The sequence below is a fragment of the Balaenoptera borealis genome, assembly GCF_965194805.1.
Source record: "Balaenoptera borealis genome assembly, chromosome: 16".
NCBI classification, from domain to species: domain Eukaryota; kingdom Metazoa; phylum Chordata; class Mammalia; order Artiodactyla; family Balaenopteridae; genus Balaenoptera; species Balaenoptera borealis.
This window is the reverse complement of record NC_138872.1, coordinates 68,076,602-68,090,403: the sequence shown is the minus strand read 5'-3', so window position 1 is coordinate 68,090,403 and position 13,802 is coordinate 68,076,602. Positions and strand designations below refer to the sequence as shown.

The following is a 13,802-nucleotide window of genomic DNA, read 5'->3' as shown; positions in this document are numbered from 1 at the left end:
AAGCTTTCACACCCAAAGTGCCTTCAGGGGCTGGGTGGGGAGTCTAAGTGGGGATACCAAGTGGAAGGCACAGGGGAGAACTGTAATCCTGTACACAGGTATTGAAACGTTTAAAACTATTTTATTTTATGGAAAATCTCAAAACACATAACAGGGATTTATTCTATGCCCATGTACTCTTCACCTTTTGTTAATAATTACCAACTCATGGCCAGTCTTTTGATCTTGTTTTATCTGTACTGCTTTCTCCCTCCATCCTCCCCGCTACATCCCCAATTCTATTTTTTTTATTTTAATACGATCTGGCACCTTATTAGATGTCTGTTTGATGACTGTCTATGCATTTACTTTATTTACTTTACTTACTTATTTTTATAGGATCTTAGTTCCCCGACCAGGGATCAAAAACCCGTGCCCCCCTGCAGTGGAAGCACGGAGTCTTAACCTCTGGACCACCGGGGGAGTCCTCCCGATTCTATTTTTAAGCAAATTCCAAACATTTCAAAGTAACCAGTCAGTGTTCAGATTCTCCTGGGCATTTTTCCCTCTAATCATTCCTTGCTGACCCTCTTTCTTTTTTTTAAATTTGTTATAAATCAGTATCAAAAAGAAAAACCACGCTTTGTAATTGGTTGATATTTAAGTCCCTTTTAACGGATAGCCCCCGTTCTTTTTTACTTCATGCATGAAAAACATGTCCTTTGACTTGCAGAGTTTCTCTTGGTCTCAATTTTCTGATGGCATCTCCCATGGTTTTTTTTTTTTTTTTTTTTTAATTTATTTTTGGCTGTGTTGGGTCTTCGTTTCTGTGCGAGGGATTTCTTTAGTTGCGGCAAGCGGGGGCCACTCTTCATCGCGGTGCGCAGGCCTCTCACTATCGCGGCCTCTCTTGTTGCGGAGCACAGGCTCCAGACGCGCAGGCTCGGTAGTTGTGGCTCACGGGCCTAGTTGCTCCGCGGCACGTGGGATCTTCCCAGACCAGGGCTCGAACCCGTGTCCCCTGCATTGGCAGGCGGATTCTCAACCACTGCGCCACCAGGGAAGCCCTCCCATGGTATTTAATGTTTCTCTGTTCCTGATATTTCTGAAATTCCTGCTTTCTTATGAACTGGATCAGGAGGCTTGTTCAGATTCAGGTTCAAATGGCGGGGCGTGTGCGGGGGAGCAAGAATGCTTCACAGGTGATGTGAAGGGCCCATGGTATCTGGTTTTCTGGGTTTTTTGTGATGTAATTATTGTCTAAACCCGTTATTTCCTCTGGTTGCAATGAAGTCAAAGGTCACAAAATTTAAATTTTAATCACCTTGCACATGCCAAATAAAACACTTTGCCAGGTGAATTCAACCTCGTGTTAGTTCACAACTTCCAACCAGTTTAAAAATTGACAGGAAATGAATAGTTGGTAGCTCTTGCAGTGCTCTCCTAGTACCGTGGCCTGCAGTGTTATACATAGCCCCTGGCCCTGTTGCTGTTCTGTCTCTCTCCTAGAGAGGCTTTCTTGCAGGTAAACCAGATCATGAGATACTCCTGACATTTTTGAAATCCACTGCGTACTTTATACTTACAGGATGTTTCAATTTGGATGTCAGATTTTCATCAGGAATACTTGATCTGTACTTAGATTTTATAAAATTTACAGGTGAAAAAGTAGATTCGTGTACCAACTTTTTTCCTACACGCTTCCCAATGACTGAATAAAGTACCAAAAATTTCTTTTAATATTTGCATCCACATTCACAAATAGCTTTAAGTTTTGAATTAAAATTAAAGTTTTAGTTCCTCAGTTGAAAGACCCATATTTCAAGTGTTGGCCATCATATTGGACAGTACAGACAAAGAAAGTGAAAAAATTTGGTTCCTCCTACATCCTGCGAAGAAAGTGTTGAGGTTCAGGGGTTGAGTGACTGGGTGTGCCAGGGGACTGATCTCATGATCTGGGGGCAGGAGGCAGGGATATACTGAACCTGGCAGAGCCGTGTGACAGCTGCTTTGTGGAGTGGCTTAAAAAAGACTGAGATTGTTGGTAGCTAAACCAGGGGATTCTGATTTTTCTCTCATTCTTCAGCGGAGGTTCTCCAGGCAAATGACCTCCTCACCCAGGGAGTTCTGCTGTACAAACAGGTGATGGAGGGCCGTGTCACCTTTGGGAGCACAGTGGTCAGCTCTTTGGGAGACATACCTGTCTCCAGAGGTATGTGCAGAGAGCCTCTCCCACCCTCTGCCGTGGGGCAGCCTGCAAACACCGGGAAAGAAATGGATCCCTGAATGCTCTGGGTTATGGTATAGAAATGAGAGAGCATGTCCTCTTTTCCCTTTCCCTTGGGAACTGGTTTTATATAGCCAGCCTCTGCCCCACGTGCCATCGTGGGTTGACTGCTAGGCTGGAACTAGCTTTGGCTGTAAACAGAAGCGGTGGCTATACCGTGCCCAGGTTTGGATTGCACCTCTCATGAGTGCTTACTTATGGGAGCTCACACCAAAAAAAATATGACCTTCTTCGGGTTGTTCCTAGTGCCAGGCTAGCTAAATCAGAATCATCTGGAGTACTGGTTAAAATACAGATTCTCGGACCTTCTGAATCAAGACTACTTAGAGCTGGGACCCGCATTTTTATCAAGCACTCGAGATGCTTCTGATTCACTGGGGTCAGAACCTCAAAGGCCTCTGACCTGGAGCAGTCAGCTCTGCTAGTGTCCAGGTTGAATGGACCGTTAGAGGATTCTGTGTTTACTGGGGTGGGAAGGCAGTTCCTCTGGTTACCTCGTATTTCAGATGCCACTCAAGGCTGTAAGTCGAGCCAGTCAGCTGAGGTGGAAGGTTCATCTGGGGTGTGCTTAAGGGTAGGGTGATGTGATGTCTTTTGATTGGGAGGAGGCCTGAGGGAAACTGATAACCTTTAAGTGGAGACTTTGCTCTTATTCTGACTGACTTATTTTCCTAAGTGTCTGTTTTCTAGTCTTTCAGAATCCAGCAGGCTGCATGAAGAACTGCCCCCTGATTGACTTGGAGGTGGACAGTGGGTCCGAGCAGGCTGGGACTGTGGCGCCATCTTTACTGCATCAGGACCTGGCAGCCTTAGGTGAGGGTGGTGTTTAGGGGCAGCAGGCACAGAATGGCCCTGATTCCCAGGGAGAGAGTAAGCCCATTCCCCTTGGGGAGACTATGCCTGTTTTTAGAAGGAATTGGGTATACCGGGAAGTTCAGAGAGGTCCTCCTTGTACTCAGTTTCAGATTTGCCATGAATGAGTTGAATGACTTTGGGTAATTTGTTTTGTCTAGGCTTTCTAAATATTCTAGAAAGGAAGATGGTATCAGTCTCCAGTTCGTATCAGGTAGAGCTACTGATGTGCATCTCACTCTGTTCCTTCTTTACAGGGATCAGTGATGGCCCAGTTACCAAAAAGGTAAGGAAGCTCTTCCTAGGGACCGGAGAGGAGAGGGCAAGTCCCTCAAACCTACCTTCATGAGGGCAGCAGTGCCTGGGGGAGGGTGGAGGGCTACAGCGTAGCCTGGTGGCACTGTGGACTCGGAGGTCCAAAGCCTCTTCCTCACCTCTGCTGTCTGGCTTGAACCCCTGGAGGGGTTTTGCTCTCCTTCTTCCCTACCCTCTTCTGTTGTATCCAGGCTCCCGCTTACCAAAGGTCTGCTGAGGAGTCACGTCCTCTTGACCTTTCTCCACCTGCCCCAGGAAGCGTAGTAAGCCTGGGCTTTGGGGTCAGGAGAGCTGTGCCATGATGTTACCATGGCTCATAGTCACTCGTGCTCTGGCCTTACGTTAGTCATTCCTGCTTTGACAGGTTGCGAGTCAGAATTGCGGTCAGGAAAAGAGGAACCCTACCACCAGCACGCTGCCGGGTGGTGGTGTTCAGAGCCCTTCTGCAGAAAGGAACTTGCTGGATCTCCTCTCCCCACAGCCGTCTCCGGGACCTCTGTGAGTGTTGTGGGCAAGGAACGTAGAGGAGTGGCTCCTGTGTGCCGTTCTCGCTCACTGCACGAGGCCAGGCAGGGGGCCCAGGGGTGCTGCTCTGCCTGAAGGGCTGCTTCCTTTCTATCGAAGTTCAATGCGTGCTGCTCCTTTCACTCTGCTTCCTAAGTCAGGAAAATACACGTTTTGGCCCAGACCTCCAGAAAGGGGTGTAAGGAGCAGCAGCAGTAGATGAGGATGACGTTTTTTGTCTTTATAGGTTTTTTTTTTTTCCCTGATTTCAGTGTAATTTGAAGCAAAGTTTGATTACTAGAGAAATAGATAATATAGAAAGTCCCAAATATCACTCTCTAAAGACAATGTTGAATGGTCCTTCTTTGCTTTTTTTCTACACATGTAGTAATGTGTTACTGTGGCTTATTTTTACACAAATGAGTTTACAATTTACAAACTGTACTCCACTGTGGTTTTTTATATCACACATCTTGGATACATTTTCATCAATTTATGTAAACTTGCCTCATTCTAATAGTTGAATAATAATTCATATACATATAATATATATATTTAATTATTTCTCTCATGTGGATATTTACATAGCTTCCAGGTTGGAGGAACCTGGAGTGTTTCTATAGTACAGATTTATAAAAGTAGAGGTGCTCTTAGGTATGAGTATAAATATATTTTCATAGATCCTGTCCCTTTGCCTCTGGCAAGGCTGGAACACTTTGCCTTCCCCCAAACAGCCTGAGAGCCTGTGTCCCTGGTGGAGACCACAGAGCTGGGTGGAAATGGAGATGTGCTGGGAGGTCATTCTTGTTTGTACCCGTAGGGGGTTTCTTCCTAGTTTACTGTTTATAACCGCTTGACATGGAGTCAGTAATAATTCTAATTTTGGTGGGTTACTTACGTCTGGAGTTTGGTTTCCCATAAATGTTTTTGATTTGTATTCCAAATGGACAAAATCATGAAGTGTGAATGAAGTGGTCAATGTAACTTGTGCTGTCATCTTCCTAGCTTACGTCACGCTGGTGATCATGTATGGGAAACTTCATCTGACTGAGCTACTTGTTGTCAGAGACTGCCTGACAACTACAACATTAATTACTTTATTGTGTCCTTATTGTATGCACACATTCCGCTCAGTGCTCTTCATACACTTTCTCATTTAATTCTTGTAACAGCCTATGAGATAGATACTAAACTGTTTCTATTTTACAGATAAGAAAACTGAGGCATTGGTTAGATTACTTGTCTAAAGTCATACACCCGTAAAATATATACATACACACATATACACATGCATATATATTTATTTTTTTCCCCTTATTTTTCAGAAAGCCTAATCAGATTCCTGGATTTCTGTACAGTTTTTGCCAGTCTTGATATTTATTATTTCTTTGCAGGAATTATATTCCGCAGAAAAGTATCCCCAAGGAAGTGCCACCAGGTACTAAGTCCTCTCCAGGTTGGTCCTGGGAGGCTGGCCCATTGGCTTCTTCTCCATCTTCCCAGAATACACCTCTGGCTCAAGTGTTTGTCCCTTTGGAGTCTGTTAAGCCCAGTAAGTACAGTTTCACCCTTTTTTTCCCTTTCTGTTAGATGCCCAGCTTTATCCACTCTGGATTGGTGTGGGTGGCTCTTAAACTGGGGAAGATGAGTGGGGGAGAGATATTGCCTGGGGACAGAGGATAAGGCGGGTGGCCTATGGTCTCTTAGCTAATACTTTTTTTTAGTTTTCTCTGTCTTGAAGTTGACACTGAAGGATACTGGCAGGCGAAATTTAATTAGGGACCTTGAATCCACTTAGGGAGATGATCTTCATTTGGAATTCAAGAAGGGAATGTTCAGTGTGATCTGAAATAACTCAGAAGAGGTGGAATTAGAAAGAAAGGAAGAATTTGGCTGGTGATCCTCTTCCTTTCTAATGATCCTCATTAAGGCAGGAAAAGTAGCTATTAACCTCCCTTACAAAGAAAAGGAAACGGAAGGCCCAGCTAAGTAAGGTGACTGCCTGTGGTCAGCACACTGGTATGCGAGCGGGAAACAACTGGGGTCTTTAGATCTAGGGCCTGGGCCCCTTCCTTGGGCACAGGGCCTTCCTGCGGCTCAGTGTGGTGAGCTCAGATTACAGAGGGCCCTGGAACCAGGCAGACGAAATAAAGTCAGCAGTGGGGTCCCTTTGCATACTTACTTTATTAATTTTTATTTAAACATAATAAATGTTCATTGTTAATTTCCTGGTTTTGATAATTGCACTGTAGTTTTATATAATGTTAACATTTGAGGGAGCTGGGTGAAGGGTACATGGGAATTCTTTGTGTTTTTGTAACTTTTTGTAAATCTGAAATTATTAAAAAACAAAATTAAAAACAAAAACAATATTCAATACAGTTTTAGAAAAGATAGAATAGAGCAGAAAATTAAAATCATCTGTACCATTACCACCCAGAGATGGAAGTTCTGTTAATATCTTGATGTATTTTCCTGTTTTATCCATGTACATATGTTTAGTAAGTTGTTACCATAGTATATATACTGTTTTATATCCTGCTTTATTTAATACTATAAGCTATAGCATTGTTTCATGCCCTTATTCTTCAAAACCTTGATTTTTTAAAAATGATTTCATTCTTATGGCACTAACATGTACTGTAACTCATTTATTCAGTTTCTTTCTGAAGGATAGTTTGTTTCCAGTTGTTTACTGTTATAAACAGTGTTACAGTGAACAACCCATTGCAAAAAATGGAGATCCATTTTTGAAACTTTCCTGATTATTTCATTAGGATATATACTTAAAAGTGGAAATGCTGGGTGTAGACATTTAAAATTTTGATCTTCGTTACCAAGTTCCTTCCTGGAAGGACTGCCTTTTTCCCCATAACCTCACCTCCATACCTCATGAGTATTTTCAGTCTTTTAAATCTCCGACAGTTTCATTGTTAAACTATATTTTTATAATGTGCATTCTGATAAGTGATGTTTGGCATGAAATAAGGATCTTCATTAAAATTTTTTCCATATGGTTAACAAGCTGCCTGCCATTTATTGAATCAGCCAGTGATTTTCAAATATATGCTCTTGACATGTTAAATTCTCATATTTGGGTCTGTTCTGCATGCTGTTTTCAATTGCAATTTTGTACATATCTGAGTATTTATTAATGCAAATAGCCCTACTCTCCCTTCTTTTTTAATGGTTAGTCTAATGTATCTTTTCCCAAAATTAACTTACGAATCATTTCTTAGCTAAACTAGAACAATCTCTTTAGTATTTCCAAGACCTAATTAATTTGAAAAGATCTGCTGTCCTTATAGTTTTGTAAAATTAAATATAAGAGATGTGTATGTGTATGTAGTCATACAAAAGAAACCAGAAGGATATAAGCCCAGATGTTAGCAGTGCTTATTTCTGGGGAGTATTAAGGGTGTTTTTTATTTACTCCTTTATGGTATCCTGTATTTTCTATAGTGTTCATACATTATTTTAATCGTAATCATTTCTTGCTCAAAAAAATGTTTGTTTGTTTTTTCTTAAACTGGTACTGGATGGTTGGATGGAGGGGAGAGATCAGTTTGGAATGTCATGGGAGTCCAACTAGAGGTAACGAGGACTTGGATTATGGTGGTGCAGAGGGTTAATTCCAGGAGCTGTTCTGACTGGAGAAGCAACAGGATTTGGTGATAGGTGCACATCTCTTTCAAGCATGGCTCCTCTTTCAGGGGAGTGTGTAATAGTGCTAATCCTTTTGGTTGGGTCCTTCTCTACCAGGCAACCTGCCTCCTCTTATCGTGTATGACCGGAATGGATTCAGAATTCTGCTCCACTTTTCCCAGACTGGGGCCCCTGGCCACCCAGAGGTGCAGGTGCTACTGTTGACCATGATGAGCACGGCCACCCAGCCTGTCTGGGACATCATGTTTCAAGTAGCTGTGCCAAAGGTGAGTCAGCGGCTGGCCCGCTCCTTTGAATTTTTCAATAAAGGCTATCATTTTTGAGCACCAGGTCCTTTGCTGGGATGTTATCTATTAGGTGGAAGGGTTAGAATCTTCACTCAAAGTAGGTTAAGATAAAATGGGAATCTTGTTGGCTCATTTAACTGAGGATTCCTGAATGTCTGACTTCAGATATGGCTGGATTCAGGTAAATTCTTAAACAGTTCCTTAAGGATCTGTCACTTTCTATCTCTTGACTTTGTTTTTCCTCTCTGGACCCTGTTCTCTCATAGACTCCCTCCACCATGCAGGAAAATGGTTACCAGCAGCTCCAGAGTTACATGGTCCTTATCGCTTTTTATCTCAGAAGGAAACTCTCCCCTGACATGAGGCATGCATATTGGTTACCTAAGGAAGGGCTAGGATTGGCCTTGTTGGTATTACTTGCATACCTTGGACCAGTAACTCGTGTTAAGGGGTATGAGGTACTCTGGCCAAGTTGCATGTTATGTTTTTTTCTCGAGGGAAGTAGGTCCCCACAGATTAACAGCCATACCAGAATCACAAGAAATGGGCAAGGGGCCTGTCCTGAAAGGAAGGATTCAAAGCAGACAAAAATAAACTATGTGTTTTCTAATACTCATGGTAATTTTGTAGGGCATGCACTATTATTACCTCTGTCTTGTAAATTAAATTATCAATCCAAGGTTCAGAAAGGTTAAATATTTTGCCCCAAATCACAGAGCTAGTAAGAGGCAGAGTTAGAATTCAACCCCAGGTATGCTCTCACTCTTCATGCTGCCTCTCAGAAGCCAACCTTTGATCACACAACTTCAGATACATTCTATGTATGGGTCGAAGGGTTTTTGGATCCTTTCATCAATTGGTGGGGTGGAGACCAAGCTCTCCTGTTCACCTGATCTCCCTCATTAAAGCTGTAGTTCGTTAGGAATGAGTTATATGTTGGATTTTTTTTCCCCCCAATAGTCAATGAGAGTGAAACTACAGCCAGCGTCCAGCTCCAAGCTTCCTGCTTTCAGTCCTTTGATGCCTCCAGCAGTGATCTCTCAGATGCTGCTGCTTGACAATCCACACAAAGTATGTTCTGGTGTCTGTGGTAGCAGGGAAATGGGGGCCCCTGAACTCTAGGGAGGCAGCTGGGCAGGTGGAGAGAGGCATATTGAGGTCTTGCTTTGGTTGGGATGGTGGTAGAACGTCCCTTGCCAGAGTCCGTTTTCCTCTGGGGCTTATTGAAAGATCTGTGACCAGATTGTCATAGCTGGGGACCAAGGGAGTGGTACACACTCTCCCTAATCCCATGGAATCCTCTGAAAGGGTGAGGCCAGTCTGTCCTCTTGGCTGGTCTCCAGGAGGCCTCCCAGGAGGTAAGCCTGGCTCCGTGTGTGTTTGCAGTCCCAGAGGGTCAAGGCCAGGGTGTGCCTGTCACACAGTTGCTTGAAGCCCTCACTTGGGTGGAGTTAACATACATATACTGTTACTTGGTGACTACGGGGTGGGTAAAGGCTTTTACTCAGGGCCTGTCTCTGTGTTCACTCCCCACTAATATAACGTCTTTTTATCTTTGCTCAGGAGCCCATCCGGTTACGGTATAAGCTGACATTCAACCAGGGTGGACAGCCTTTCAGCGAAGTAGGAGAAGTGAAAGACTTTCCAGACCTGGCAGTCTTGGGTGCAGCCTAACTCCTCACTGGACAGACCCTGCCATTCAAGCTTAGGCCAGTGTTACTTTTGCTGTCTAGATAGGACTAATCACGGTGATTTAGTGCAGAGTGCCAAGAGTTCTATCCTGACATCAGGCTCTGGATGCCAACCTCTGACTTATTCTGCAGATATTGTGTGTGTGTGTGTGTGGCCCGGGGGCTGAGGGGCAGGGATGTGGGCGGTGTGGGAAATGCTAAAGCATTTCTGATAACCATCTGCTACGATCATGTCTGGTTTTGCATGTTGGTGGACACTGATGTCCCTGCCTCGAGTTGGAGGTTTTATAAGCCAAAGTTGTTGTTGTTGTTTTCCATGTATTATTATCTTTTCATTCATCCACTCTGTGCCTTGTCAGCCTTTGAAAGACTTGGTTGCTCCCAGGCTGTTGTTCTCAGGGACCTTAAAAGGAACCTGGTTGGTCTTGGGGCAGAGTGTCTTCTGGGACACTCTCTTCCAAGAAAGACCTTGTCTCCATTTCCATTAGTGAATGCTGCTTGCATGTGTTCAGGAAGATCTTCTAAATGGAATGCTTGTTGCACTGTGTTCTAGGCGAGGGGCTGCCACTAGACCAGAGGACCGCGCTTGGTGGGCCAATCATGTCCTTCACCACTGTGCCTTAGAATTGCCCATAGATGGACCCTTCAGGGCAGAGGGGAAAGCAGATCCCAGGCCTTATTCAGGCCTCAGGTTCCATGGGTTGGGCAGCCTGTCTGGACCCTTCCTCAGGACCCTCATCTCCATCCTCATCCTCTTTCACCACAAGCACTTACCCAGAGCTCTTCGATTGTGACGCCATGCCAGTCATTGTAAATCATAACTAACAGGTTCGCCCTGGCCTGTTGACTTCACAATCCAGGATGAAGAACTGTGATGCAAATGAGATATGAAGTGAGTTTAGCAATGAAAAGTGATGACTAAATATAGAAAGTCATTGAATAAATACCCGTGTAGCGAATATACTTTGTGGAGTTTTGAGTAAGTAGGAGATGCAAAGCCTGTTGCATTTAGAGATAATAGGCTTGAAGGGATCATTCATCTGTTGAAGTAAGGAAGACTTCCTGAGGGATGTGGAACCTTAAGAACTGCTTCAGTGAAGAGAAGCCCTGAGGATCTGAATGAAGCTGGAAGAGAGGTGGATTCTTGTTACAGTCATGGTGTGCAGGAAAAATTCAGGCTTGCAGTCAGTTAATACTTAGCACCTGCAATGTGCTAGGCATTTGTGCATGTTTTACAAGTCTTGCTTGGCCTGATGGGTGGGTGAAGAGAGCTGAGCCTGGCTGAGATGGCCTGATGAAGGATGCCAGATCCAAGCAGCTCACCTGTCTGGGTAGGAGTCTGCCTCAGAAACTGCAAGGCTCTGTTTGGGGCTCTTTATCACAAAATCTGGTACTTTACAGTCTGATGTTTTACCTTCTACATATAGTTGGAAATCTGCCAGCACTATTGTGGGGATGGGAGCTGTAAAAAATCAAGGTATGTTACTTTTAAAGCAAACGTGAAAACTCATAAAACAGATAAATGATGGGGTGACTTCTTCATTTGGCATAACTCATAAGGTTCATTTTAATCTAAAATTTTGTGTTCAAATATTCTATATAGCTTTTATAGGCTCTAGCTATTTCATAAAGTCTCCTAGAGGTGCCCATCATAAAGACGATGCCTACCTAGAACTTCCATCAAAAATGGGTGAATGAGACCTACACATGAAAAAACCTTTATCACATAGTTAAAAGGTAGACTCACTGCGTGTGAACATTCTTCTGTCTTCTGGGAGACAGACTCCCAGTGGTGCTCTGCTTAGATAGAGTTGGACAGGGTAAGGGGGTAGGGAGGTGGGTGTCCTGGAAGTGGCCCTGGTTTATGTTATCAGTGCCTTCTAATTATGAAGTTCAGCGACCACTTAAGAAGAACCAACCCGTATCTTTTATTCACTCAGCAAGTTGTTGTTGACTAGCTTCCGTGAGCCGAGCACTGTCGTAGGCACTGCAGATACAGCAGTGATAGAAGGTCCCTGCCCTCGTGGGTCTTCTGATGGGGACAGACAAATCCATAATGTGTCTGGTGGAGATTTGGCACTGACGATCCAGTATTTTCCCCTATCCTGAACTCTTCCTTCCGGGATCCTGCTCATCTCTATTTCTTGAACTACCTCTGACTGTTCTTTTTCCTCTGTCCCTTAAATGTGTTTCCACACGGTTTAGTCCTTAGGACTTTTCTAAGCATTCTGGGCAGTTAACTACTAGATGAGTGGTAGACCTCTATCTCAGGCTTCCACCTCCTTGCTGACATCAGGTCCATATTTTAAGCCGTCTAATGGATATCTATCTGGAGGTTCCACTGTTGCCTCCAAGTACTTGGAATGGAACACAGCCGCTTCTCTCATTCTCTCTCTGTTCTTCTATTTGAAAGCACCTACCCAAGCCTTCATAGGTCCTTGATTCTTGTTTCATCTCCGTCCCCCTCAGTACTTTTGTCTTGTCTAGTCTATTTCTAAATAGTATCACATCTTGCCCTCCCCACTGCATTCACATTGTCACTGCCCTGGTTTGGCTTTTTTTTTTTTTTTTTTTTGGACGGTGCCGTAGCCTGCCTCTCAGTTCTCCTCTGAGCCATTATACTTGCCAGCATCAGAATTCTGTAACATACCTGGGCACTTGACCCCTGCTGAAAAACTGTGAATGGCTTCTTAATGCCCTAAAAGCCTATGCAGCCAAATTCAAGTTGTTTACTCTGGCGTTCAGTGCCCTTCTGTAACTTTGTATGCTCCTTACCCTTCTGGCATCATCTGTCAAGAATAGAGCACACTTTGCCAGAGCCACAAGAAAGTCCCTTCATGTTTCGGTAATGCCATGTTTTCTCGTATCTCTTTGAATACACCTGTAGTTAACTCCTTTTGTCTCTTCAGTGATTCAAGATTGGGCTAAAATGCTGCTCTATCTGTGAGCCACTCGCTATGGATATAGTAAACGTTGAAAAAAGGATAAATAATGACCAAAAACATGAATATTACCCATTAAAAATAAAATAGTGTAAATTGAGAGATCAGACATGAAAGGTTAAAAGCAAAGGTGATATTTTCATACAAATAGTGTTTAGTACAGTGTTCATAAATCACAAATTCTTTGAATACATCTAATATAAAAGATGCTTACCCAGGCCCAAAATATAAAATTCTACAAACTAGTGTGTTTGTTTTAAACTAAGAAGAAAACAATAGAGTGCTAGCCATAGTTTGTTTCATATTTTTTTAAGCAGTAACAGCCTGACCTCTTTCATCTGGAAAGAGACAGAGTCAATTAGATAAGCAGGAAGTATCCTCAGAGAAGATAAGGCCAAGGTCCAGAGATCTCATCACACATTTAATGTAAGCTGAAATGGAAAAACTCCAGGCCTTTTGTTCCCTTGCCCAATGCATTCCCAACTATACCATGTTCATTCTGAGAAAGCTTGCATCTAAAAATGTGTAAACAATCTGCTCCTTTGACTTTTATTCTTGAACACTTACTTTATCCCACAGCTAGAGGTAATACTATGATTTAAAAAGCTGAAAAACATATTGCAGTGTTACAGGCTCCAGATACATAGGCTTTTTTTTTTTATATAAAGAATTTTATTTATTTATGGCTGTGTTGGGTCTTTGTTTCTGTGCGAGGGCTTTCTCTAATTGCGGCAAGTGGGGGCCACTCTTCATCGCGGTGCATGGGCCTCTCACTACCGTGGCCTCTCTTGTTGCAGAGCACAGGCTCCAGACGCGCAGGCTCAGTAATTGTGGCTCACGGGCCTAGTTGCTCCGCGGCATGTGGGATCTTCCCAGACCAGGGCTCGAACCCGTGTCCCCTGCATTGGCAGGCGGATTCTCAACCACTGCGCCACCAGGGAAGCCCCGATACATAGGCTTTTAAAGTTTGAGGTCGTCTGAAGCCCCAACAGTTTGAAGTAATTAAATCAACCCTTACTTGTAATTCCATTCTTTAGCTTCACGTACTACCTCTAGCCATGTGACCTGAGGCAAGTAATTTGTCCTCTTCCGCTTCCTTCCCTGTAAAGTGCATAATAGGATTGTTTTGAGAAGTGAGTTAATAAATGTGAAGTGACTCCAGTACTTCATAGGACTAAGCTAAGACTCATATTTCATGTACTGTTTGCTTGTCCACCTGGCTTCTTATACATGAATAGACTTGACTTACCCATAACTTTTTTGGCCGTGCCGTGAGGCT

At 43.5% G+C, this 13,802-nt stretch overlaps 1 protein-coding gene across 3 annotated transcripts in view; it reads left to right on the top strand.

Annotated features, from left to right (window-relative positions):
- Positions 1-12,476, top strand: part of GGA2 (golgi associated, gamma adaptin ear containing, ARF binding protein 2) — a 31,552-nt gene extending 19,076 nt beyond the window's left edge. For all 3 annotated transcript variants that reach the window (XM_082362465.1, XM_082362464.1, XM_082362463.1), the window contains 8 exons: positions 2,066-2,191; positions 2,957-3,079; positions 3,376-3,404; positions 3,798-3,931; positions 5,332-5,489; positions 7,700-7,869; positions 8,851-8,961; positions 9,454-12,476. In XM_082362465.1, the coding sequence (XP_082218591.1) occupies positions 2,066-2,191; positions 2,957-3,079; positions 3,376-3,404; positions 3,798-3,931; positions 5,332-5,489; positions 7,700-7,869; positions 8,851-8,961; positions 9,454-9,564 (962 nt within the window). In that variant the 3' untranslated portion in view covers positions 9,565-12,476. The remainder of the gene's footprint in view (positions 1-2,065; positions 2,192-2,956; positions 3,080-3,375; positions 3,405-3,797; positions 3,932-5,331; positions 5,490-7,699; positions 7,870-8,850; positions 8,962-9,453) is intronic.
- Positions 12,477-13,802: the final 1,326 nt, after the last annotated feature.